Genomic DNA, 24,796 nt, shown 5'->3' with positions numbered 1-24,796 from the left:
GAACTAGAGCCAACGTCGTCGCGTTCGAGCGGTCCAGTAACCTAGAGGATTGCGCGTTCATGTGGCAAACGGTCCACGCTCAGCTGGTGCTGCGATATCTGAGCGCATACAACCATGTTCGCCTGGTCATTAGCACCGTCTGTGTCACAGGTTGGGCGAATACCATGAAGTGGCGCTGCGCTGACGCCGCGTTAGCCGACGTCAAATGGCATAGTAGGTAACGCGTCTGGCACAAGTTCATCACGTTGTATGTATTACAGCGACTTTGTGGCGTGCCAGCTCTAGTAGACTCCCTCTTCCGCCAGTACACCGTGTTCTATCACGCGCATGCAAATGATAATTTTATGCTTTTTCAATTTTTTTTTTTGGAATTGTCGGGTCCATTATATAGAACATGTCACTTTTTGATGAGCATGACCAACTGAATAAACGGCAAGTCCCGAGCACCGTAACCACGAACCAGGGTGCTGTCTCTGTTGGCTTCGTCAGATTCAACAACGCCTAACAATGGCATGTCACTGCCATTTCGATCGGGACAGTACATTACGAACAGGCTACAAGGGAGCCTCTCCACTGGGTGTGGCAGAGGCTGGCCATTTGCCGCCTTCGCTCGGTTCCTCTCTCGCGAGCCTGGACTGTGTGATCTGCATGAGCGTCGCCGTTATTCGTGCATACCTTAAGATTGGAGGTACCGGAGCAGCGTCTGTGATTATGTGATATTGCTCTACCTCGTGCTGCCGTAACTAATAGTATGCGTACGAAGTAGTCCTGTCCTTCAACGCTGCCATTGAAATCTCGAAAATCCGTCACGTCGCACCCGCGTTGGTGACAAGCTCTGAACGCCGCGGGTTTCGCGGAAGCTCGGGAACATGTGCTTCATCCAGGTCTGGCGCAGATCTTCTTCAGCTACCAGGTGAGCAAACTAGCAGCCAACGTTGATCGCCTGCGCATAAAGAGTGTATGTGTCCGCGTGGTTGAGATTCTGGGCCGGGGTCAAGCTGCGAACAAAGTCATAGCCGTAACCACCGTAGTCGTCAGTGCCCTTAATCTGAGTCAGGTGGGTAGACTCATGAAGATTAGTGTTGGCTTTGTCCTGGGCGTGGCAGGCGTTGCTGAGATCCGGCAAGCTGTTGAAGTACAGCGGGCAGTACACCATGACACTGTACGACGGGATCGTGTACGCAAGGACCCGGCCCTCGCAATAGCTGTAGGGGTCGCGGCAGTGGTAGGTGGAAACGCCACTGTTGGTCGAGCCGCATTCCGAGGCAACACGACCAAAGACGGTCGAAACCGTGTTGCGAACCTGCTGGCTAGATGACTTGAAGTACTCCTGCAGCTTTGCGGCTGGACCAGATGCAGCAGCCTGCTGAGCCTTGCGAGCAATCGAAGCGCAGTTGCGCAGCGCCGTCTGGGTGACCTGTAGCTGTTGACCTTGGCAGTCGCTTTGCACACGAGTGCGCTTCTCATGGAAGGCAGAATGAACAGCAGCAGCAGCCCCACCGTCAACCTCAATGCCAAGTTGCTTCGAGACATAGGGAATGGAGCCGATCAAAACGTTGCTCTTCTCATTTGCAAAGGCAAAGGAACCATCAGCCAAGATGTCAAACTTGCCACCAGACGAAAGGTCGTGCGTTTGAGCGATGTCGAAAGTCACTTCCACGGTTTCGCCAGGAGAGATGCGCTGAAAGTCACTGTCATTGAGTAAATCCGTGGCAAGTCTAAGGCGAACACCTTGGAAGGGCACAGGCGCCCCTGGCGGCTGTCAGTATAAAGATCGCATGCTGAGTCGAATGACATACCGCCAGAAAAGACCTTGGCCTTCTCAACAGAGGAGGTGTCGAGCACGCTGCCGGTCTTAAGAACCTTCACAGCATCTTTGCCCTTGTTTGTGAAGGTGGCTTTGACCTCGGAGTTTCCACGCATTTCCAGTTGGACTTCAAACGGCGAAGGGCCACGGTTGCCCACAGAAGGAGCAGCAGCAGCGAAGGCTGCCAAAGCCAGAAGTTTTGCAAGAGTGTTCATGTTTGAGCTAAAAGTCCAATAGATTCGAACTGGAAGTGGTTTGCGATTGTGCTCTGGTCTGACAATGGCACTGGCGACCGACAACGTGATGACGAGGATTATATAGAACGTCGATACGATTGTATAATCCAGTCTACGAATGCATGTAACTTGTTTCGGCCTCGGCAAGAAAAGGTCAAAAATATCGCACTACAATCGCCCTGTTCAGTAAATCGATATTGATGAAGACGTAGCGGCCTGCAGACGGAGTCCCGGGCTACGAGTGCCAAGCGAAAGCTGGCCTCAATACTGATATTACTTTCCCGTTTTTGCCTCATGTCCGGAGTATCCTTGACATTGGTAACTAACCATTACCAAGGCTCAACTTTCTGCAACTTGACGTGTTAGGGAGGTGGTCGACGCGAACCGAACTTGAATCCAACGGCAGTTGTTGGCTTTGCCTCCCCCGCAAAACCAGACCAATAGTGAATCTTCGATGCACACATGCCGTAGTAGTAGTTTCGTAGGTCGACCTTGGTGGCACACAATGCTTGGCGTTTCGCCAACGCGGGGAGCGAACTGCGCACGTAGGCGGTTTGGTGCTCCATGTCCAGTCTTGGTCGTGCGACGTGGCGGCGGGCTGTCCAGTCCAGGAAGGTGGCAAGATCATGGGGGTCACTTGATCTACTGTAGGCTACATACTCAATGCCAGAGACTGGCCCTGAAACACGTTTGTGATACTGTCCGTGGCTAGAAAGGAACGACTAACTACTGGTACGATAATCGCAGTGTTTCGGGCATACGAACTACTGACGAATAATAGAGCCTATACATAGGACACCGGATTGTGATGCACTCGGATCGCATACTGGGTCACACCAGTCCCCAAGATGCAACGTTTGACTCGTGTTCCTCGGTTTACATGACGGGTCGCGCACGTCGTCTGAGAACACTCATGTTCGTCACGGTGGACATGAAAAGGAGAGGCCAAAACCACGGAGCAATATGTACTTCGCATCTCAATGACTGTTTGCATGTACGCTTATTGGACTCTGCTTCATGACCTTTACCTGTAATGTGGTTCGATGAAACCCAACTCTCGATGGCCAAGCATTGACTAGACGAAGTTAGGAAGGAGGGTTGTGGATAAGCTTAATTTGTGTACTGTAGTCTATCAATCTGCGATTGTTCAATTCCGGTCTCGGTGCACCGCCGTGGGGGCACCAACATCGCCTGCCTTTCTGGTCCTGAGTCTACACCAGACCATAATTCGCGAGAAGGACTGCTAAGAAAGCCCTCCCCATTGCCGCTGGGCCATTTGGTATGTTGAAGCTGTAGCGGGAACAGCGTGGCGCGCAGACAGGGAGCAGAAATTGGGGTTGGCCGCTCCAGAGCTGGACCGCCGGACCGGGTCTTCCAGTTGCGGCTGTACTTCTTCTAATTTTAATCCGCTACGAAGTACTTGCGAGCCGAATGCCGATTCGTGGCGGAGATCGCAATTTTCGCGGGGCTGTCTCCGGGCCCGTACAGTTGGGTCCAGAAGCACCTCCCGGTCAGATATCAGACCCGAAATTGAAAAGGTGGCTGCCGTTCGGTCGCCCGCTTTGCCTCGGGAATTGGCCCGCAGTGACACCGAGTAGAGACTACTTCGTACATGTAGACAGCTTGACTCCTCCGCGGGTCCGGGGTTGCGGTAATAGTAATAGTGGAATGATTGAACTGCCGAAACGCCCCAAGTCTGCACCATCAAGAGGGACAAACCCCCACATAGGTGACGTGCTTTCTTCTTCCACCCAGGGTGCCGTTTCGCTGTGTGGTTCACGGCGGTCGCGCACCTCGGTAAACAAATTAGTGCATTTAGGCGAACAGGATCCCTGCCACCTTCCAACTGCGCAGTCGCGCCCAGATAGCGCTTGCGGAGCCGAGTAAAAGCCTTGGGCTGAACCGACAGGGACTGGATGGTTGTATTGGCTGCCAAAGAAGACGAGCCGAGGGACCGAAGAGAGAAGGTCGCATGGACTCGGTGAATACAGCACTTAGGCATAACATGTCGACAAACTAGCCTCACTAGTAGATGCACTCCGTACCGTGGAACGGCTGTCCTGCTATGAACTGCTAGCCAACCCAGGTACGTGACGATGACTTTATGACTCGAGTAAGTTTGGGCTACTTTTGAATCCTATCATTTTTCATTCAAATTAAATGGCAGATATCTCAGGTTCGTCTGAACTCACTGGAACTTCCTTGCTAAGCATAGTCTGGCGATGGGAAACTGGCACGCTTGGTTGTTCCTCGGCTTTATCGCCTCTGGGAGCCGAAAAACATGCCGCCAAAACTAAAAGCTACGTCGGTGGCATGTATGAAATTCTGGAACAAAAGTAATTCCTCGCATATACAGAGTTCTATATGACTTAATGTACCGTTTCTGGGCCCCCCCAAGCCCCAGAAAAACCACTCGATGAAGATGAGCCGCTCTCGTGGCTTCACATGCTTGCCAACGCGGTATAGTTGACTTTCTCGACAGCAGCAACATTGGCCTGTGGTGTATTCGAGGCCATGACAGTGTCTCGATATGCCTTCTGCAACCTCTTCACATCCGACGCCGAAAGCTGCAGTTTCCGGGCTTGTCCTGGTCGAAGTATTTCTGTCATGATTTCGGCCCACTCCCATGGCTTAAAAGTGCCTTCCGGTTCGCTGTTGAAGTATTCCCATCCCATCACTCCGCCAATCTGGCTGTATTGGCTGCGTAGTTGCACGATAGTCGAGTTGAGCTGGTCATACGGTATGTAACCATAGCCATTGTCAGCGGATGTTAGCTGTCCGGCAACAATCTTAGACGGGGCTAATCCGCGCGACACAATGGCATTGAAGTCGCTAGGGCTTTTCATGCTTCCAAATCCTGAATAGAACTGGGCGTTGTAAAATGAGATATCGTCTCCGTCGCTTGACTCTAGTGTAGAATAGTCAAATCCGCTCAGGTTGCTTCCCCCTCGGAGTGCTGACGCAACTGGGGCGAGTGTGATAACGAAGTCGGCTCCAAAATCGCTGCGTAGCTGGTTGACTAGCCGGGTAATACCGCTCTGGCTCATTTGCTGCTCAACATCCAAGTCCATGCCTTGGAGACCGAAGTTCTGAATGACTTCTTTAAGTTGACCGTAGTATCTGTCGAAAGTTTCCTGGTCTCCATCAAGCGTATCCTTCGTGAATGATCCGGAGGCTGCTCCGCCAATCATCCCCATAACCGTGACTCCTGAGTTCTTCATTGTAACTGTCTCATTCCATAGTGTGAAGAAGTGGGGGTGATCAGGAGGATAGTCATTAAGATGTATGTTGTCCTCTTTGTTGATGTGCAAAGAGCAGATAATCAAATGAGTCAATGCTATCGCCTGCTTTTGGACAAGCGGAAGCATCGATATTGGGTGTCCGTCAGAGTCGTGAGTTGTCTGAAAGTAAAGCACTAGTCGTGGCAAGGCCGTCGTGGAACCCCGGGCCAATTCTGTGGGTTTAGCATACACTCCACCAAGGGATGCGAGGAGTAGCGGGAGCACAGATAGCCCTCGCATATTGGCAACCTTCAACGATAACGATAGTCAAATTGTAGAACCTTGGCGCGAAATACACAACTCTGAGCCTCGGCCTGAAGCGGCGCTCCTCCACCTTATAGGTGAAACTCATGGTCTTGAAGCAGCGTCTCTCTAAGAGTCTAAGTAGGTCAGGGTTGATCTGTCGTGGCCTAGGTACCAACCCGGTGTGCTATGTCGAGCGATCATTTGCCGAACACGTCGATGTCTATCATGCCTATTTACGGAGCGGTCATGCCGAGGAAGACTCCCGTGCTGCTCCACGCACATGATGCTGGACTCTGTAGACGCTGGCGGAATCTTTGACGCATTCAGACAGTGGAAGGAGGCCGGATTGACGCGCCCAACATCTTGAGACACCACAATAAAAGAGCCCCCCAATACGCACAAGCTGAAATTAGGCTAGATAGTACTTCGTAACGGTCCCTGATCGCTTCCGACATGGACTTTGCCATGGAATAATGAATTTTGATAACCTCCATATTACGAGTTTCCCCCTATTTTACTACGGCAGATGAGAGAATTCGGCCAACGCTGAATTTGAGACACTGGCCACATACGGGTGCAAGTGAGACAGTGAGTGGGACTCACCCACTGGGGCTAAAGACTCAGAAGTCCTGACTCCTGACTCTTGAGACACCACGGTTCGGTTCACGAGCAGCCCTGCGTATCCCTTCAGAGCGCCTTTGCCCCCGTCCACAGGGTGTTGGACGAGCCCCGCACCGCGCCACGCCCTGCGGCACATGTGGCTTGGTCGCAACCGGGCTGCATTAGTAACGTAGTAGGTGTGGGAAGCGCACGCTGTTGGAGGAGTTGGCCGTGGTCATGCAAGCCCTCCAGCCCCCGTGACCTTCCCATGGGGCCGCCGTTTAGGGCCGAGCAGGCTACAGGTAGCCTGAGGGACTGAGAAGTGCTGGTGGTTGCTAGGATGTCAGGTAACAATAGTCGCCTACGAAATGATCACGGCAGGTGACCATGCAGTCGCGATGCCCATATTGCCCCAGTGTTCGTGAAGAGGGTTAGCTTTCATTGCCTGAGCCCGGGCGCGGGCCTGGAGCAATTGAGCTCCTATGCCCGCCTTGGTTTCGTAACGTACGCCAAGTTCGGATAGGCGCAGCTCGTCAGCATACACACACAACACATGCAGTAAAGGAGGAAATTAATAGCTCGAGCTCGGCAACAGAGAGTTCGCGACGGCCTCAAAGCAAGGATAATACTAAGCTACGCTATGCCACAATGCGCCGCTGGCTGAGTTTCGCGGGCTGGCCGGGCTGGCTCGGTCTAGATATACACAGGCCACTACGAAAGGGAACGTAAGAGATTGCCCGCGTACCTGCGTAACGTATGGTCCCGTCACCGAGCTTATAGGTACAATGTACCTACTTCTGCTACCGGGCCGATCGTAAGCCACATCTGCCCACTCCCGAGGTTACCATACAACCATCACAATGCCCTCCTGGGTATCGCCAAAATTGGTTTACTCCACCTCGTATTGTCAATGTCCGCCTGCGGCAGACAGGCCAGTGCACCACCCGGAGTTGTGAGGCCATAAACCCTCTGCCCCTTAGAGATCTCAGCCACGGATGAGTCAGGTCAAGTGCAAAGCTTATTACTGAAATTCTTCCACTCGCCCGACCTTAACATGGTGGAGCAATTCGCCCCAAGTAAAATTTACAGGGCCTTCGGAGGACTTCTGAAACCCCTTTCAATCATTATGCCGCCTGCTGATCAATCTTTGTCTCGACCCGGGACTCTGCTTCAATTTCTTCCTGCTTCGAGCCGATTTGGTTATCAATGTCCGTCTGATTCTCGTGCTTCTTGAAGTGTCGAGGCTTCACACCCTTGGCATAAAGCTCATCGAGTTTCTCAAAACGGACGCCCTTGGTCTCTGGATAAAGGAACCACCCAAGAACCGAAACAATTAGCCCCAAACCGAAAAAGATGAACCCCACCTTGCCGCCAAGGTGGCCGGCGTCAGGGTTGATCTGTATCCGAGTCAGCATTTATGTCCTGGGTTCACGTTTATGGCACCTGCTGTGTCTGCCACTGACCATGTACGGGATCGTGAATTGCATGATGAGACCCCAGACACCATTGCTCATTGTCACCAATGCCTGTGTGACAGCCCGAAGTCGCAGGGTGGCCACCTCACTAGCCAAAACAAAGCCAGTGGCGCCGATACTGACTTGGTAGACGATGGCCCAGAGGTAAATGAAGACCACGATAGCCCAGCCCGCCTTTGCCTGGTTAGGAACGCAGCCCATTATTCCAATGAGTAGCAAGAAGAAGCAGAGCAAAAACTGCGACGGGACGATCAGTGTCCGGCGCCCCACCACCTCGCTCAGAGGGAACGCAGCGGCGGAAGAGAGAAGCATGATGACATATAAGACCACGGAGGCGTCGAAAAACTGCTTGACGCCCAGAAGCTCCAGAAAGTATGTCGCGTTTCCAATGACAAACGCGGCCCCGATGACCTGCTGTGAACTGGCTGCACAGATGGCTGTCAACGTTCGCTTCCTGTTCTGCTTGTCGAAACACTGCAACTCGGCTGTCGGCGAGGGGAGGAAGCCAAAAATGAGTTTTTCGGACTTGCTTGTGCCTGTCATCTCTTCGCAGAGGCGCACGTCCTCTTGCAAGCGTCGGATCTCGATGTCGTAGAAGTTGGGATCGTCGAAGCCGTACATTCGCTCAAGAGACTTCCGTGCAGCCTCATATTTTTCCTCGCGTACTAGCCAGTATGGCGACTCGGGGAAGAATGGCCAGACAACGATGAGCATAACTGTCAGGGGGATTAGCTGTGGTCACTATCACTTCATCCCGAATACTTACGTGGATAGATGTACATGCAAATGATGGGAATCCACCACTGCCACTTTGTGTCGAGCGAGCTGCTCGCGCGAGATACGATGACCCTGACAGGATATGATGTGAATATGCGGTTCTCTGAGCGCCCATGGTATTGGGTCCACTTACACGAGCATCTGTCCCCAGATAATACTGGTGTTGACTGATCAGGTCAGTACATACACAAGTAGGTCGAGTCTGTGTGCCTCTTGGAACACTCACAGAAGCAAAGCCAGAAGCCCCGAAGCTCTGGACGGCAAGTTTCCCCAATCCAGAGTGGCGAGATGGTAAACATGATGCCAATGGCGATACCTGGCGCACTTTTGTTAGCAGTTCTCTGGGTTCGAGGCCGCGCCACTCCAACTGACCATTTACTGCGCGACCAGTAAGATGGACCCGCCAATTGGTAGCCAGCTGCTGGAGAACAATGGCGACAACAGAAACACCTGCTGAGAAGAGAATGAGAGGCTTGCGACCGTATTTCTCCAGCAGAGGCGCTGCGAGCCATGAAGCTACCACGTCGCATCCCAGACCGATGGCGCCCCATGCCGACAGGTACGTTGCCGGGATGATCCAGCTGCCGTCTGGCTGTTGAACACCGAAAAACTTTTGGAACTCGGAGAGGGCGGCCAGCTGGCTTCCAATGACGTAGTCAAAACCGAGCATCATCGAGCCGATCGACGTCCACAGTGCTGCCAATTTGTCGGTTAGGTTGAGTTGGACTCGATGGGGGCGACGGGGCATGCCCTGCCGATAATTACTCACCCCAAAGGCCGTATCGCCACTGAACTCGAAGCATCCGCCATTTTTTGGACGGATTAATGACATTGTAGTCGATCCTGTTTACCAAGTACTTAGCATGACGATGCGGAAATGGTTCAACCTTACTCACGCTGCAGGTGAGGACGCCATTTTGGTGACTGCTGTTGGTGTATCGGAGCTTTGATGCGCGCAGCCAAAATCACGACTGGACGAAACCGAGAGGCGTACTTGCGCGCGCTATATATGCTGGCACAACCACCTTGCAGCGTTGGCAACAAGTAGGAGTGCAAGTCTGGACTGAGGTCCTCGCCGGCCACAATGTCATTGATGTCGAGCCACCTCGTCTAACGACATATTAGATGCGCCACAAGGCATCCCTGGAATCACCCTCGAACAGCTGGAGAGGGGAAAACATGACGCGGGGAAGAATCTGGGGAACCGCGCATCGTGAGGGCGACCCCAAGGAACCCCCAGATGTCAAGCTAAGGTAGTTTAGGCGCGCGAGACCTCACGCCATGGAAATAATACCCGGCTGATGATGGTGGCGCTTGCTTGTTCTGGACGCCGAATGGTCGACATTGGTCCGTTGAGCCCACACACCGCGCGGAGAGGGTTCAGAAACTCCGCGGTCATCCAAGTGGTGTGGTGGTCAGTGGGGACCATCCAACTTGGACATGATGACCCCGATGTCGCTGGGCGGAGCGGATCCATCAAGCATCAGCAAGGGCGCAGTCTGGACAAACCAAATTTGTCGACTGCACCTTGCTGGTGCCGTCCCACGTGGAATTTGCCAACAAACGCTCTCTCGGCATCGAGATCCTCCAAGCGGTACATGTATACATGTGAAAGTTTGACCGGAGCCTCTTTTCTTCCTCAACGCTGCCTAGTGGATCAGATTGTAAACGACTACTGGTCTGCTATCATGGGCGAGGGAAGACTCTTCTGAGCTGTATATTTGCACCAAATGCTGGTCTAGCGTTTCGAGCTTGTCTAAGCAAATCACCGTTTATGTTGGACTATCGCTCCTCTCCCTTCGTGACAGAGTCTTTGTACCGGCGACGAACATCCGCAGCCCATTCCTTGTTCTGAGCAGCTCGCTTCCTGCTGTCCAGCGCCCGGCGTTCGAGCCACTTCGTCTTATCCGCAATAAACTCATCTAGCCTCTGCTGTCTCTGCTTGATCATTTCCATTTGTCTTTCCGTAAGCTCAGGTCCCTCGGGCTGTTTTGGTGGCGATACTTCGGCCCTTGGAGGCAGACGCTCGGCGACTGGAGCTATTTCCAGCTTGGGGCCCGGGAGGGTTTGATACCAGCTGCATCGAAGTTAGCCTGGGGTAATTCTGCTCGTCATTTTTTCGCCGATCGGCACTCACTATGCTGTCGAGCTCCAGTCATCGCTCAAGTGATTGGCATGACCTGATTCCATGGTGACCTTGATTCTGGTGTTGAAGCGGACGGGGTCAGGAAGGTGCCAGCGATATGAGACCTGGTAATGAGGCATCTCGCCCTCATGAATGATGCTACCCGCGAACGGAAAGGCGTTTTTCTGCATCCCCCAGCCTTGGCTGAAGTAGTCCTCGCTACCTGTTCCGTGCATGGAGGGCGGCCATGTGTCATCGTCGATGAAGATCATATCATCGCCTTCACCCCACCATGTGCCTTGGAAATGATACACAGAGTGGTTACACCCTATATATGCACCAGCACCAGTGGTCTCGAGAAGAACATAATTCGCCTTTCCGTCCAAGTTGGGGACGTTTGCTTCGAGTGAGTTGGTCTGCAAGTCGTGGGGGGCCCAACCCGCTGTGGGATTCTGTCGCCGCCAGTGGGCATGAAAGAACAGCGTCTCGGGACCGTGCAGCTGCAGTTGGATATCGTAGTCAATATAAAAGTACTGAAAGTACGCGATGTCGTTCTGGTTTTCGACCTCGATTCGGGCGCGCTTGTTGAACGGCCTTTGATTGGAGTATAGGTCAGCTACATACTGGCCGGGGATCAGATCGGGAAATACACACATGGGAAGATAGCAGTTCAAAGCCGATGCGCCGCCAAACTTCTTGTCTTCGCTTGGCTTGACTGATGCCGTGAACGGAAGAGACTGGAAATTGGCTGCGATCGAGTGGCCGACACAGAAGAAGTCGCCTAGCGGGGCCAGGACATTGGGAGTAGTTGAATCGTCCCAATACATTCTGATGACTACTTTGCGATAGTAGTCTGGATCCATGACCTCGTAGTTGGCTCCCTGGCCGTTCTCGACTTCCTGCATCGCAACGCCGGATTTGGTGTAGGGCACAAGGCCAGGCCCCAAGATTCGACGACATGTTTGAACGAACCAGAGGTGCGTGATTGTGCCAGGTCCTTCGATATCGGCTAGAACAGCCGTCTCACCGGGCTGCACAACGAATGCATCTTCGTTGAGGCCGGAGTGATCCCAACTTGATATCCGAGCGCTCCTAGCCTGCTTTTGTTGCGTGACCGATCCGAGAAGTTCTTGGCCCAGCATTTTGCTTAATCGTCTGTGCTTTAGTCTTTCGTATTCGCGCCTTGTAGTTTCTCTCCGAAGTTGTATCGCGAGACAGGACGAGGCGACGTAAGCTGGGGGTGCTTTTGTTATTTGCCTGCGGACTAAGTTAATTTGTATATAACGTTATAGGGGTAGTCAGTCTGGCCTGCAACCTGAAGACCCCATTTCTTGCCGTGAGTGTCACTGTCCCGCTGCAAGGAGTCCAATTTGGGAATAATTTATTAATGGAGATGTTCCTTCACCCGGCGCCAACCACACGGCAGCATGCAAACCCCGCATCAACATGCCCGGGAATTTCGGCGGCCTGGGAGCTAGCACTTGGAGTCTGGACAGGTTTTGATGTGGAGAAGCACCAGCGCTGGCGTGACAAGGTGAGCAGCCCAGTCCGGGGTCGGGGCAAAACCTGGGAGATGGATGACACGAACGGGGAACCTTAAAGCCCTCTCCGCACCCGGGCATGGCTCCGTCCCTCCCAGGACATCGTCGCGGACATGTCCACCGTCATCCGCGCAGAGCGGGAGGACGACCATGGCGTCTCCATCACGCGCCCAAACACGAAAGATACGCGTGCTGGCGTGCGAAGCTTGTCGCGCCCGGCGAACGAGATGCGACGGCCGGAAGCCAGTTTGCGGAACATGTGAGGCCCGAAGTTGCGAATGCAGCTATCCACAAGTGAGTGCGACGCATTGGGGCATGCCGCCCGAACCGAAATCCCCTAACGACTATTTCCTAGGATAACAAGCGCCCGGCAAGCAATAGGTGCGTCTCAAGCTTGTCCAAGTTAGCTATCCCATCCTGGCCTGCTGACGACTCAACGGCGCAGCAGCGTGGAAGACCAGCTTTCCCAAATCAGATCTCAGCTGGACCGCATCGAATCAACCTTTGCAGCTCATGGCCCACCAGCGCCTCGGAACGGTGCCACGCAGATCCACGCTGTGGCTCTGAGCCCCTGGACCTACCCCGGAAGCGCGTCTAGCACAACAGCGAGCCCAGGGTCTCCAGAGAGTGGGTTCCCGTACATGAAGCTTCAGACGAGCGCATTCACCGGCATGGCCGGCCTCGGCGAGGACTACGGCAACACGGTCATTCGGCTCGAGCAGGATCTCCCCGCCGCAACGGGGCCGACATCGACCATGTTCGTGCTCCAGCATGCCAAGGTCATGTCAGCGCTGCAGAGCTTCTCCGACAGGATCCACCCGTGGTACCCCATCCTGGAAGACCGATTCTCAGACTGCGTCTCGTCTTTTCTGGCCAACTCCTTCGAGCGAGGCGCAGATGCATTCCTGGTCCTTATGGTGCTGGCCAGCGGGACCATAGTACAGGAAGCGGCACATAGCGTAGCCCTGGAGCAAAGGCCCGACGCCATGTACCTGAGCGCTGCCATGGAGATGCTACACCTCGTCTTCCTTGAGCAGAGCCTCCGGAGTGTTCAATGCTTGGTGGCCATGAGCATTCATTACTACCTGTTGCTCAAGCCGCTGCAAGCGCATGATCTGGCTGTGCTCGCCATTAAGAAGGCGCAAAATCTCCATTTGAGCGGAGCCATACAACGCGAAAAAGAGAGTATGGAGCATTGGACGCGTGTTTATAGGGTAGTCCTCCTCATCGAAGGCGAGCTGGTTGTGCCTCTCCAGTTGGCTGACAGCAACGCCTGGGAGTCCGAAGAGGATATCGCGTTGCCTACAGGCACTGACATTTGGACCTTCGAAACTGACCCTCAATCACCTGCCATGACTCCACAGACGACTCGATCCGACGACGTCATAACCTATCTTCTAGCTGAAATAGCCATGAGGAGAATGCTGCGGCGGAACACCACGGCAATAACCGTCACCACAAGTGGCAGCGTTGAGTACGCTCCTTTGGTGGCCAAGGAGCTAGAGGCACAGCTCGAGCAGTGGTTCTCGTATTTACCAGAGCCCTTGCGCTTCTCTCGAGAGTTTGATGGCGTGCATGAAGATGGCCACATGCAGATACCATTTTTGCGAACTCAGTACTGGGCCTGCATGGTGTCCTTTTACTGGCCGTCAGTTGTCCAAGTCATGGAGTCCGATCGGCTGACAGATGTCACAATGAGCGGCTGCGAAACGTACTTCCGGTCATACCGAGAGTTCATCAACAGTGCCACAGTGGCTCTGGACGCTTGCCTTCCAAACAAGTGGACGTTATATGCGAGGTAGGTCATCAAAGATCTTCTCATCTCAGATCGACCAGCCTATCAGATGCAAACTGACTGGGCCCTTCAGCATTTTCGCCATCTCTCTTGGCGCATATATGGGAGCATCAAGCTCCCTACTCGCATCTACAGCTGGGCGCGAGACCTGGGCGGCACTCTGGTTAGCTCGTGATGCATTTGGGGAGGAATGCCGCTGCAGTCCGTCTCTGTCGGTGATGGCTGACAGCATCAAGGCCACTTTGTCCAACGTTGATCTACACAGGATATAGTGATTTGCAGCGAAATAAATGTATGAGATGCAGGTATATTGCAAAGGCATGCTACCTAACGGTTGCTCGTACATGTCCCTGCAGTGCAGCGACATGCTTCGTCTTCAAGACATGGCGTACGTGCGCCTCAACTGTCATAATACACCTCCAGCTCGGCGATTGACGTGAAGAAGAACGAACCACCAGGCACACCAATGATTTGAATGCCATCACCGACCACGTCGGCGAATTCGAACGTAAAAGCCTTGTTAGGCACCGCGGCATTGTTGTATGGATATTGCGGGCTGACTTGGAGATCGTTGACGTTGACCCACTGAAAGTTCTTCCGGACCTGTACAGTCAGGTTGCTGGAGAACCACCCGCCGTCTGCGAAAGAGTTGCCAGTGGTGTAGACTACGCGGTTCATGTGGTATTGGGTAGACCAGGTATAGCCCCAGCGGTCGAGGTCCTTCTGGGACCCGTCCCAACTGTCCTCACTCAGCGTAGCGCCGTCATTGAGGTATTGCAAATGTCCGTAATGCGCCGCCTTGCAAATCGGCACCGTTCCCGTCTCACGGGCTAGGTTGGTATTGCCAGGCTGGTTGGTTGCCTGGGTTGACGTGTACTTGGTCACCTGGAGACGTCGCAAGGAGAAGGAGTAATTGACGTCGCTGCCCGCCGCGGCGCCCACAAACCAGTTGGACTGAACCCACATACTCTTGCCGTCTGCAGAGATGAACTTTGAAGGAATGGTCGTGGCATAGCCGCCGTTTTTAGGTGTGCTCGTGTTGCGTCCGAACCATGGAGTGACGCCGAAGTCCTTCGACTCAAAAAGCGTGAAGGGGCCCCAAGGTTGGGGCGCCTCGTAGAAGTCAAAGGTGTAGTCTGTCCAGCTGGTATAGATGTACCTCTTCAACGGCGCGTTATACACGACACTGCCTTGGGAGAGGACGGAAAAGCCGTCGGCCGTTTGGTCGCCTGGGTACTCCCGACGCGAGTCGTGAAGGACCGATCGGCGTGCTTTGATGTCTGCCGTCCAAGCAGGCGCCGACACTGAGCCGCTAAAGAACTGCCACTTTGAGACGTCCTGTACAGCATTGACGGGAACCCGCGCGAGATAGAGGTCTTGAGGGTCAGGCACGGTCCCTGCCACTGAGTCACGCCAATTGTTGTCTAGGCCGTAGGCGTACACGTACTTGGGACCATCTGCCCCTAGCACTGAGGCTTGCGACTGGCTCTTGCCAAAGTCCAGGAAGAAGACAGTCGTAAAAGTGTAGTTTGAAAACATAGGAGATTGAGTCGCCGTCCAAGTGTTGCCGTAGTCGGCCGAGCGGAGGATGCTTGCGGCAGGCACATCGTTGAAGGCAGCACCATTTCCTCCATAGTTCAAGTCCTGAATAGCCAAATACAGCTCGTCCTTGCCATCGCCATCACCGTCGACAGCAACGATGCCTGTCGGCTTTCTATTGTAAGTACCTGCCGTCCAGACAGGGCCAAGCTGGTTCCCGGCGGCCAAGCGCAAGCCAGAAATACCGGTGTCCGGTGTGCCAGAAATGCGATTCGCCACAGCGTCGGCGAAATCAGCTTGATTGGTAGAGAACCCTCGTCCGTCACCGTTGGCCGTGTAGATGTTGTCATCGTCGGCCCACGTAGTAGGCCACAAGTCACCATCGCTCGCAGCGATGTTGAGAGCTGAGGAGTACTCAACTTGGCTGGTTGCGAAGAAGGAGCTTGGAGGATTGATGAGCGTGCTCTTGGGAATGCCGCTGACCCCGCTGAGGCCCGCCAAGATCGAGAGAGCCCCAGCAACACGAAGGCGACCCCAAGTATTAGAGGGAGCCATTGGGCGGATAGAATAGAACTATAATTGCGTGTTCTGCCTGGACATTGCTCCTTCGAGAGAGCCATAGGCGGCACCAGCTCAGCTATATATACCTGCAGACGAAGGCATCGCTGGTCACGGGTCAGCCATACCTTGCCACGACCCCTTGTGCGCACACCACATCTCACTATAAGCGGCCGTCGCATCACTATTAACTTGAGAAGCTCGCGATGGATCGACTGTCAACAATACTCGAGTCTGCTTTAGCGCGGCGCAGCTCTTCAAACGAGAAGCACTACATGTGCGTCCGCGACCGACCTTGCCACCCCGCATCAGTGCCCCCCTGTGCCACAGACCTGGGGAAGAGAGCATCGCGGGAAACGGTGTGGGGTAAAGAGGCCCTGGCGAGAACCGACGCGGAGAACGCTCAGAATTCCGCTACGCCTTACTTCAACGCGGGGAGGGCGTGATGGTGCGTCATGTGCGCCTCTCGTGCGGCGTATATTCTGACCGACCGAGAGAATGAATTAGGTAAGTCCAAGTTCAGGTAAGCCTGCCTACTCCGAGAGCAGGTATTTGGCCACCGCCTGTCTTCTATTCAGACACCATACTCGGGGCGAAGGCCGTCAAAAGAGGTAAATGCCGCAAGTCGCGATAGCGTCAATTACTACGGCAGCCCGGCTGCCGCGATAGCTTCAATTCTGCAGCTAATCGGCCGGCTTCAATTGCTCGTGGAGCCCCGCAGTAGCTACAAGCCGCCGCTTCAGCGTCCTTTGACCCTTGATGGCCAAAAAGACAATAGCTAGTATCCAAATAGCACGCCTCCGCCGCAATATACATGTACTTGAAATTGAACGGCACATGGAGAGCGTTCCTTTGTCAACTCAGGCGAAGTTACATATACGCCCGCCAGGACAGAGCCTTGGTCATAGAAAGATGCAATGACGCTGCTCTCGTTGTTGAATAGGATATTTGGAGTATGTCATAACAGGCAGCTGGAACTTGCTGCAATGGCCCGCAGGCAGGTAATATATACGGCCGGCTAGACACGGAAGTTCACTCCAGCCTCGCTATCCAACCACCGGGTTATTACCTCATCTACTCCGTAATGTTAACAATGTTACATAAAGTGATTTCTGCCCTCTCCATTCTCGCTGAATGACGCAAATATCAAAATCTGCTCGGCTAGTCAGTTAGAAGCGCAAACACCATGGACGGGGTTAAATGTGAAACGACCTAGGGCTGGCAGTCTGTTGGGCTGTTAGCCGGTACTATGTATCCCTCCAATCTCCCTCACATCGCCGGGTCCGGTCCCATGTTTTAACAATGCTGCCCTCGGCCTCGTATGGATACCTTGACTTGCCAGATTTGCGAGTTAGACTCTTCACGCTGCGAGGCATTGTGTCATATTCTGACCCCAGCATGTCAGCTACCTTAATTACAGGATACAGGGCCTGCCTTGTAGACTGAGACGATTACGTCGCCTTCTAAATCAGGTTCGCCGCAAACCTATAGTCTCTCCAGTCGATAAACCTCGGCTATCTCTAAAAAGGCCCGTCGTGATCTGGAACACTCCGAGGGCTGGCTTGGTACATGCAGACGAGGAAAGTACGACCAAATCATAGATGGTCCTTTTGCGTTTATGAAACAGCAGCCCGCGTATTTAGGTAGGTAGTCGTTGTACGCAATCAAAACTCGCATTTTTATCGTGCTTCACACTTTCTTCGGGCGTCGTTATCTTTCGACGTAACTTCGGTCATCGGGCCGTCGCTCGCACGCTAGCCCTTCGGGGTGGGTTTTGACCTGGAAACCCTTCCCAGCCACGGAAAGTAGTTACTTGGGCGATGCTAGTGTACCAAGGACACATGGCAATACGTACGGTCGGATTACGGGATGGGGAAACGTGTAATCGAACATCGGCCTAGAGCTACATTCCCCACCTCGACGACAACGCAATCCTCGGGACTCAAGCCAGGCTTATCCCGATGGAGCATGTGGTAGGATTCGGGCCAAGCCGAGCTGATGCGCCAAACCTTGCACCTTGTCGATCCGGAAAGGCTGAGTTCTGAACCCGGTCGCTACTTTAAAGGACCTGACTGATCTGTAAGCCAAGATGCGCAGCTCATCGGGCCCGGGTGGTTCGGTATATGCCCGCCGGAGGGAGACTAAGTCGATTCGGCAGTTTACAGTCACAAGACACTATATATCTTTATTGTTCGCGCGATCAAGGAGCCACTAGTCTGTCCCAACAAGGCGGGAGCCCCTGTACTCAGCGTCTTTCCGGACTTGGTAGGTGACTTCGCATGAGTGTGCTCCTCGCCAGATGAGGTACGCTGAGGCTTCATAATCACTGCTTCGCAGCACATTCAGCGGTATATAGAGCGAGTTCCTGTCATACTCGTGTTCTTTGAATTCATCCAAGCACCTCTCTCCATTACAATCACAGTTACCGCCTTTTCAGACAACTCACTCAAGATGCGTCTGTCTGTTGCCGTGTCCGTTCTGCCTCTTGTGGCGGCCGTTCCAACTCAGCGAAGGACGGAGCCTGCCCCGTTGCACATAAGTAACGCCAATAATCTGATTGCGGACAAATACATCGTCAAGTTCAAGAAGGAAAGCTCACTGGACATACTGCATGATGCCGTCAAGGAACTGGCGTCGGAGCCTAACCAAGTCTTCGAGAACGCCTTTCCTGGCTTTGTGGGCGAGCTAGATAAAGCTGCCCTTGAGTCCCTTCGGTTCCATCCCGATGTAAGTGTACAGAGCAACCATCTCCTCTTCGCTGCGTCTAACCTCACTATGTACGCAGGTCGATTACATTGAGCAGGACAGCGTAGTTCACGCCAGTGGCTTCGTGGCACAAAACAACGCGCCCTGGGGTCTGAGCAGGATTTCGCACCGTCGCCCAGGATCGGGACAGTACGTCTACGATGACAGCGCCGGCCAGGGAACTTGCGCGTACATTGTCGACTCGGGACTCGACGGGTCACATCCCGTAAGTTGGGCAGCCGGTTGGCCATCCCTACAAGACAAATCCCAAGATTAACCTACTGCGCAGGAATTCGAAGGCCGTGCCAGACTGGTTCGATCTTTCGTGCCCAACTCTCAGGCTGACACCTGTGGGCATGGCACTCACGTCGCCGGCACCATTGGCAGCCGAAGCTACGGCGTGGCCAAGAAGACGCAACTGTACGGCATCAAGGTGCTTGATCAAGACCCCGCCAGCGGCCGGTGCACGGGATCTACCTCCGGCATCATCTCCGGGATAGAATACGTTGCAACCGATGCGAGACAGCGAAACTGCCCGAATGGAGTCGTGGTGAACATGAGTCTCGGCGGTAGCTATTCCCAGGCACTCAACGATGCTGCGGACGCTCTCACCCAGGAGGGTTTCTTCGTTGCCGTAGCCGCTGGAAACGACAACATTGATGCCTCGAGCGTCTCGCCAGCTTCGGCTCAGTATGTCTGCACGGTCGGTGGCACTGCGAGAAATGACTATCGGTACTCTGGCAGCAACTGGGGCTCGGTCGTCAACATCCTCGGCCCCGCTGTTGATGTCTATTCCACCCTACCGGGTGGCGGAGCCGTGAGTTTCCAGTTCTCTCCAAGAGATGTGACGTCCAAACTTCCAGACATCGTACTAATCCATTTTGAAATCAGGGTTTCATGACGGGAACATCGATGGCTAGTCCCCATATTGCCGGACTCGCCGCATATCTTGCCACCGTTGAAGGCCGACGCGCGTCTCCAGATCTCTGCCAGCGCATGCAGGAACTGGCTACAAATGGTGCCATTGCTGACCAGCCTTGGAATACTGTCAACCTTCTCGCCTTCAATGGAAATCCATCTGGTTGAGTATGACTGGCTCCGATTTCCGCGAGTCTTCATGACATGGTTGACACTCAAATACTTGAGCGGCGAGGCTATCTGGAGGGCCATGAGCATCCCGATTTTGATCCACATGTCAGGGCCATCGACAGGTGCCGGTTTCCCCTACTTGCAAGCAATTCCATGGCCAAGACGTTCTGTTCCGATGGTCTTTCTATCCTTCTACTAGATGAATTTTCTGGCACTTAATCATACATGTATAAAGCGGTCCATCCTTCATGCCTTGCATGGTGTTTGTGTCACCCATCACGACGATTGATCCTTCTAAAGCATTGGGCTCTAGCTCTTATGATCGCCTCACCGCTTATTTGCCCTTTTCTTTTTTTTTAGCACGCCTCTGAGGTCATCCTTCCAAAACGTAGCTAATTGGCCTTGCTCAAAGGTCCACCAACCGCCATGACAGACCGGTTGGGCCCCCAGACCGACCAAAATCCTCTACCAGTGCCGCCAAGTATTACTTAGCAATGGTCGACTTCCCGCTCGCTCTGCTCTTGGCGAGAGCGCCCAGGATGCCGAACTGAGAGCCGTGGCCATTGATCCGGTGTGTCGCGTTAAGGTTCTTGACCACCAGGATCTGGAAGCAGGTGGCGCTGCCTTGACGGGAGGCAATGACAGACCAGGCCAGGAAGAGCTCCCAAATCTATCACCAGTCAGTTGTCTATATGTGTTTGTTGGCCTGTACAAGATGACACTTACGCGGTACCACCTCTGGCCGTACTTGGCTGTGATCTCCTGCTTGTTGCCGACCCAGTTTCGGTACCATCTCCAAAGAGTAGCAGAGTAGTGCACACCGACCGTGTCGACGCTTGATGGTGTCAGCAATGTGTCATATGCGTCCGACTTGGGCACGCCACTCTTACCTCTTGATCTCAAAGCCAGCCATTTCGAGCGATCGAGTATAGTTCCAGAGAGGAGTCGAGGCATCAGCACCTCGGAAGATGTACTTGTTCAGGTACAGACCCCAAATGAAGTCCTCGTACTGCCAGGCTTGTCGCAGACCAGACAGCTGGACGTACATGGAGCCGTCATCTTCGAGCATGTCGTAGCATTGGCGGAAGAACGTTGTGAGCCTCCGAATTCCAACGTGCTCGCCCATCTCGAGCTGCGAAATCTTGTTGTACTTCTTGCGTGGCGCATCGCGGTAGTCCATGCAGATGATGCGACTCTGCTCCTCCGGGACCCCCGCGCGGCGCAGAACATCGTTGCCCCAGGCGGTCTGGTTCTCAGCAATGGTCAGGCCTGTGACCTTGGCACCGTAGTTGACACTGGCAAACTTGGCGAGCGTTCCCCAACCACAGCCAATGTCGAGAAGAGTCTCGCCCTCCTTGAGCTCGAGCTTTTCGCAGACAACAGCCATCTTGTTGTCCTGCAGCTCCTCAAGAGTTTCCTCCTTTTCGGGGTCCGAGATGACGCCGCTGGTGTAGATCATGCGAGGGCCCAGGAACCAGGCGTAGTGGTCGTTGCCCCGGTCATAATTGGGTCGGATCTGCTCCATGTCCTGATCGCGGGTATGCAGAGCGACATCGCGGAAGAAGGTGAAAAGGATGAACTTGAACAGATCCCAAGTGAAGGTGAAGTTGGACCAGTCGTGTCGGTGCTCCAGCACATCGAGACAATCGCCGTTGAAGTCGGCCTTTCCATCGACGTAGAGCTCAGAGAATGTCTGGATGGGGACCGTGTTTCTGCCGCTCCACTTGGCCTTGTCCGCGGGGTCCTTGAAGGTCACATACTGCTCAATGGCGCGCCCAGGGAGCTGGACCTTGTCATTGATGCGAGGGCTGAAGCGAGAAGCGTAGGCCCAGAAAGCGATAAGGATTGGGAAGAACAAGACGATGATGAAGAAGATGGTAGTCTTGAATCCGCCGCCGAGAAAGCGCGCGAGCAAGATCGGCACACCAATGAGCAGACCGCCCAGGGCCATGTTGGAAAAGCTCACATTGCCGGGTCCCTCGGCCGGCAAAGGGGCATTGTGGATGGCCGCGGACTGAGATCAGGGTCAGCAAGGTCGGTGAGCAGCCGGCAAGGGCAATGTCGAGGCTCACGCTGGTGATTGGGACGCCGCAATCCTGGGTCGACTCAAATGCCGAGGGCTGAGCCTTGGGGGTCTTGATATACTGGATATCGCCCTCGAGCTCGGCTTTGGAGGCCATGATGGAAGCTAGCTATCCAAAGGCGAGATGGGCAATTGCTACTGGTGCGATTCCGCTCAGCTCGAGTGTGCTAATGGCTGCCTGCCACCTGGAAGGCTGTGATGAGAGAGGGAAACAAACGGGTGGTGAAGCCGGGTCCCCAGGGGAAATTTTCGGTGGGAAACGGCCTCCCTTGTTTAAAACTAAACTGGCGGCGTGGCCTCTGTGCCCGGCGCGAGCTGCCCCGCTGCGAGCGGAACCCTGCCGCCTCGGTGGATGTGGCTGGGAATCTTCGGCCTCCCGAGGCTCCCCAGCCCCGTGCATGTAACTAAATCGCGGCCTGTGAGCGGACCCCGTCCGCCTCCCACGCCGAATCACCGTCCCCGTAATGCGCGTTTATCGGCAAGGGGTAGCTCCGGCTTGCGTGAGGCGAGGCGCGGCACGAAGCGGTCATTCATCTACGCAACATTGAAAAGCCCTGCTCATTCGTTGCTCTTTGTTGTTGTTTCTGTTCACTATCTCGTGCATATCAGAGCGTTTAACAACTGTGCTGTCGGGCTCGCGCTCGGCATAACCTATCCTTCCTCTGCAGGAGGCCCAGAGTTTGTTCCAGTCGCTGACACGTGAACATTGAACGCTGGGGCTACTTCTGTACAGGCACACATGCACAGGACTTGTGCATCTAGCTAGGGGGCTTTGGCGGCATGGAGTCGTCTTACCCTAGGGCCAACAAGCTTGGAACCTTGAGCGTGATGCAAAGGGGAATTCAACTCTGGCCTGTCCATGTTGTCATTCGCTGCCTCATGCAGCGTGGGTTTTGTTGGTTGATGCTGAGCCGAGGCCAACCTTAGCTGCCTGATGAGCGGTCATGGCGCAATGGCACCCGGTGATTCCAATCTGTGAGTAGTACGAATGGGCGCTCCGTGGTGGCACAACCCACACCCAATGCATCAACGCGCGTCAATCCTCCTGCCATGCGCATCACGGTGAAGCTTTAATTATGGTCAACGTGGTTTCTCTAATTTATTGGCGCAATCAGGTGACCTTATGTCCACACACAAGGTTGCCCCAATGCGCTTGCCTGGATGTATGCTACCGTCCTGCCATTGACCTAACAAACAGGTGATTAACTTCTTAAAAGGGGCATATCCTGCTTTATACACGAAAAACGACCTTCAGACACACTGTCTCTATTTTTATTAGCGTAAACCCGCCTTCACTGAACAAGATTAATCGAGATGCATCTCATTGGTGGAATTAGACTCATGCTGCCAATCCAGATCGCCGTTGCATTCGAAGCTACAATCCCATGCATCGAGCGGCAACGACGTGCCGAATCCGGGGAAATTCGGGGAAGCGCCCGGAGGTAGGCCAGATCTTGGATATCGTAGGGTTGCTAGCTTGGAAGTTTGATGCATATGCCGGCCAGATCAGCCACGGGCTCCGGTCATTTCACCGTAGATCAGCCCCGGCAAGGACATGGGGGACGTACACCGAGGCCAGATCGGGCCACAACGACGATTTGCGGATATGATGCACTCGCATGGGATTAAAAGCGAATAGACGGTACATGTTGAAGACGCTGGCAGTGTCATGGAAAACTTGGATGTATATAACCGGCGCTTCATCCCAACCCGAGCTTCATTGATGCCCAGTTGTGATCGCAAAGATTGTCGATTCAAAGTATTCTCTAACACCACTGCACCAATTCGTATCAACGTGGACAGCATGCTGCAATTTTTTGTATTGGCTGGGCTTCTGGTGGCCCCTTCTACCACCGCTCGCGATGTACCCCAAAACGTAAAGGACCTATACAATTCCATCCGCAGTCAGGGGTCTTGCAAGAACCAACTGAAGGGTGGATTCTATAGCCAGGAGGGGGATTCCAAGAGTGAGAATATTCAGAACTATATACAACCAGTGCAGGCTGCTGACTATGCCTTCTACTTCCAGACTTTGGGTACTGTGGCGATCACCTCACAGACTACAGAATCATGTATCTTCAGGGCAAGAACGGCAACTTGGTGAACATGGATATAGACTGCGACGGTGCTCTTGGTGATGGTGACGGTAGTTGTGACTCTTCAGGGGACACTCAGCCTCAAACAACCTTTCAAGAAACGGTAGCTGGATATAACAAAGGCATCAAAGACCTGAATGCGTACATCCATTCCTTCGTTGTCTTGGGCAATGACGGTAGTAAGAGCGGGTACATCGAGTTCAAACCGGAGCAGTACGGCATCGAGCCTCTGTCCACCGTTGCCGTGGTATGCGGCAACAAAATGGTAAGCCACTTTGTCTTGCTGAACAACAAAGAACGCTTCTTACCAACATGGGACAGTTCTATGGCGTCTGGGGAGATACCAACGGTGATGACGGCCCACCGCTTATTGGCGAGGTCTCTGATGCCCTCGGCCGAGCATGCTACGGTACCGCTGTCAATGGCAACGCAGCTCACGACGAGAACGACGTTCTCTACATTGCCTTCACTGGGTCCGACGCTGTTCCTGGCGCAAATGGTGCCAAGTGGAATGCCAAGAGCTTTTCCGAGTTCGAGGCCTCCCTCGGCACTGTTGGGGACAAGCTCGTGCAGCGCATTGGTGGTGGCGGCGGCGGCACGCCACCGACCTCGGACTGCTCTTGGGAGGGCCATTGTCTCGGCGACAAATGTTCGACCAACGACGACTGTGATGGAGAGTTGGTTTGCAAGTCGAACAAATGCTCGGAGTGATTCGCGAACGGGGCCAGGCTATCGCAGCGCTGTACTGCTGCCATCCGTATTCCCTTCTATTCTGAGCGCGCCACATGTGGCGACTATATACA

The 24,796-nt window shown here is 53.9% G+C and overlaps 9 protein-coding genes across 10 annotated transcripts; 3 read left to right on the top strand and 6 right to left on the bottom strand.

Moving 5' to 3' along the window:
- Nucleotides 1–922: 922 nt before the first annotated feature.
- On the bottom strand, nucleotides 923–2,022 carry JDV02_008177 (Deuterolysin; the record flags this gene model as incomplete). Its single annotated transcript, XM_047989751.1, has 2 exons — nucleotides 923–1,752; nucleotides 1,800–2,022. 2 exons carry the CDS (start codon nucleotides 2,020–2,022, stop codon nucleotides 923–925), a joined length of 1,053 nt encoding a protein of 350 aa, XP_047845756.1.
- A 2,462-nt stretch (nucleotides 2,023–4,484) lies between these two features.
- JDV02_008176 (uncharacterized protein) lies at nucleotides 4,485–5,264 on the bottom strand (the record flags this gene model as incomplete). Its single annotated transcript, XM_047989750.1, has 1 exon — nucleotides 4,485–5,264. One exon carries the CDS (start codon nucleotides 5,262–5,264, stop codon nucleotides 4,485–4,487), a length of 780 nt encoding a protein of 259 aa, XP_047845755.1.
- Nucleotides 5,265–7,202: 1,938 nt separating this feature from the next.
- Nucleotides 7,203–9,647, bottom strand: JDV02_008175 (uncharacterized protein). The gene is made up of 8 exons (XM_047989749.1): nucleotides 9,319–9,647; nucleotides 9,192–9,265; nucleotides 8,795–9,118; nucleotides 8,649–8,738; nucleotides 8,556–8,589; nucleotides 8,412–8,494; nucleotides 7,634–8,361; nucleotides 7,203–7,567 (listed from the first exon to the last, which is right to left on the bottom strand). The coding sequence occupies exons 1-8, from the start codon at nucleotides 9,336–9,338 to the stop codon at nucleotides 7,295–7,297; spliced, it is 1,626 nt and encodes a 541-aa protein (XP_047845754.1). The 5' UTR covers nucleotides 9,339–9,647; the 3' UTR covers nucleotides 7,203–7,294.
- A 557-nt stretch (nucleotides 9,648–10,204) lies between these two features.
- JDV02_008174 (uncharacterized protein) lies at nucleotides 10,205–11,689 on the bottom strand (the record flags this gene model as incomplete). The annotated part of the gene is made up of 3 exons (XM_047989748.1): nucleotides 10,205–10,499; nucleotides 10,560–11,141; nucleotides 11,202–11,689. The coding sequence occupies 3 exons, from the start codon at nucleotides 11,687–11,689 to the stop codon at nucleotides 10,205–10,207; spliced, it is 1,365 nt and encodes a 454-aa protein (XP_047845753.1).
- Nucleotides 11,690–12,117: 428 nt separating this feature from the next.
- JDV02_008173 (uncharacterized protein) lies at nucleotides 12,118–14,189 on the top strand. The gene is made up of 4 exons (XM_047989747.1): nucleotides 12,118–12,382; nucleotides 12,444–12,469; nucleotides 12,537–13,886; nucleotides 13,957–14,189. The coding sequence occupies exons 1-4, from the start codon at nucleotides 12,125–12,127 to the stop codon at nucleotides 14,153–14,155; spliced, it is 1,833 nt and encodes a 610-aa protein (XP_047845752.1). The 5' UTR covers nucleotides 12,118–12,124; the 3' UTR covers nucleotides 14,156–14,189.
- A 93-nt stretch (nucleotides 14,190–14,282) lies between these two features.
- Nucleotides 14,283–15,977, bottom strand: JDV02_008172 (uncharacterized protein; the record flags this gene model as incomplete). Its single annotated transcript, XM_047989746.1, has 1 exon — nucleotides 14,283–15,977. One exon carries the CDS (start codon nucleotides 15,975–15,977, stop codon nucleotides 14,283–14,285), a length of 1,695 nt encoding a protein of 564 aa, XP_047845751.1.
- A 2,454-nt stretch (nucleotides 15,978–18,431) lies between these two features.
- JDV02_008171 (uncharacterized protein) lies at nucleotides 18,432–19,811 on the top strand (the record flags this gene model as incomplete). Its single annotated transcript, XM_047989745.1, has 4 exons — nucleotides 18,432–18,707; nucleotides 18,766–18,951; nucleotides 19,015–19,542; nucleotides 19,617–19,811. The coding sequence occupies 4 exons, from the start codon at nucleotides 18,432–18,434 to the stop codon at nucleotides 19,809–19,811; spliced, it is 1,185 nt and encodes a 394-aa protein (XP_047845750.1).
- A 66-nt stretch (nucleotides 19,812–19,877) lies between these two features.
- On the bottom strand, nucleotides 19,878–22,109 carry MT1 (Sphingolipid C(9)-methyltransferase). 2 transcript variants are annotated; one of them, XM_047989743.1, is made up of 4 exons: nucleotides 21,887–22,109; nucleotides 20,705–21,828; nucleotides 20,541–20,649; nucleotides 19,878–20,484 (listed from the first exon to the last, which is right to left on the bottom strand). In XM_047989743.1, the coding sequence occupies exons 1-4, from the start codon at nucleotides 21,992–21,994 to the stop codon at nucleotides 20,299–20,301; spliced, it is 1,527 nt and encodes a 508-aa protein (XP_047845748.1). In that variant the 5' UTR covers nucleotides 21,995–22,109; the 3' UTR covers nucleotides 19,878–20,298. The 2 variants fall into 2 exon arrangements, with proteins under 2 accessions (XP_047845748.1, XP_047845749.1); XM_047989744.1 differs by having other exon boundaries at nucleotides 20,705–22,109.
- Nucleotides 22,110–23,701: 1,592 nt separating this feature from the next.
- JDV02_008169 (uncharacterized protein) lies at nucleotides 23,702–24,704 on the top strand (the record flags this gene model as incomplete). The annotated part of the gene is made up of 3 exons (XM_047989742.1): nucleotides 23,702–23,864; nucleotides 23,927–24,258; nucleotides 24,315–24,704. The coding sequence occupies 3 exons, from the start codon at nucleotides 23,702–23,704 to the stop codon at nucleotides 24,702–24,704; spliced, it is 885 nt and encodes a 294-aa protein (XP_047845747.1).
- Between the last annotated feature and the right edge of the window lie 92 nt (nucleotides 24,705–24,796).

The sequence above is a fragment of the Purpureocillium takamizusanense genome, chromosome 8 (assembly GCF_022605165.1).
Source record: "Purpureocillium takamizusanense chromosome 8, complete sequence".
Lineage (NCBI taxonomy): Eukaryota > Fungi > Ascomycota > Sordariomycetes > Hypocreales > Ophiocordycipitaceae > Purpureocillium > Purpureocillium takamizusanense.
The sequence above is the reverse complement of the archived record's forward strand: the minus strand, read 5'-3'. Positions and strand labels throughout refer to the sequence as shown.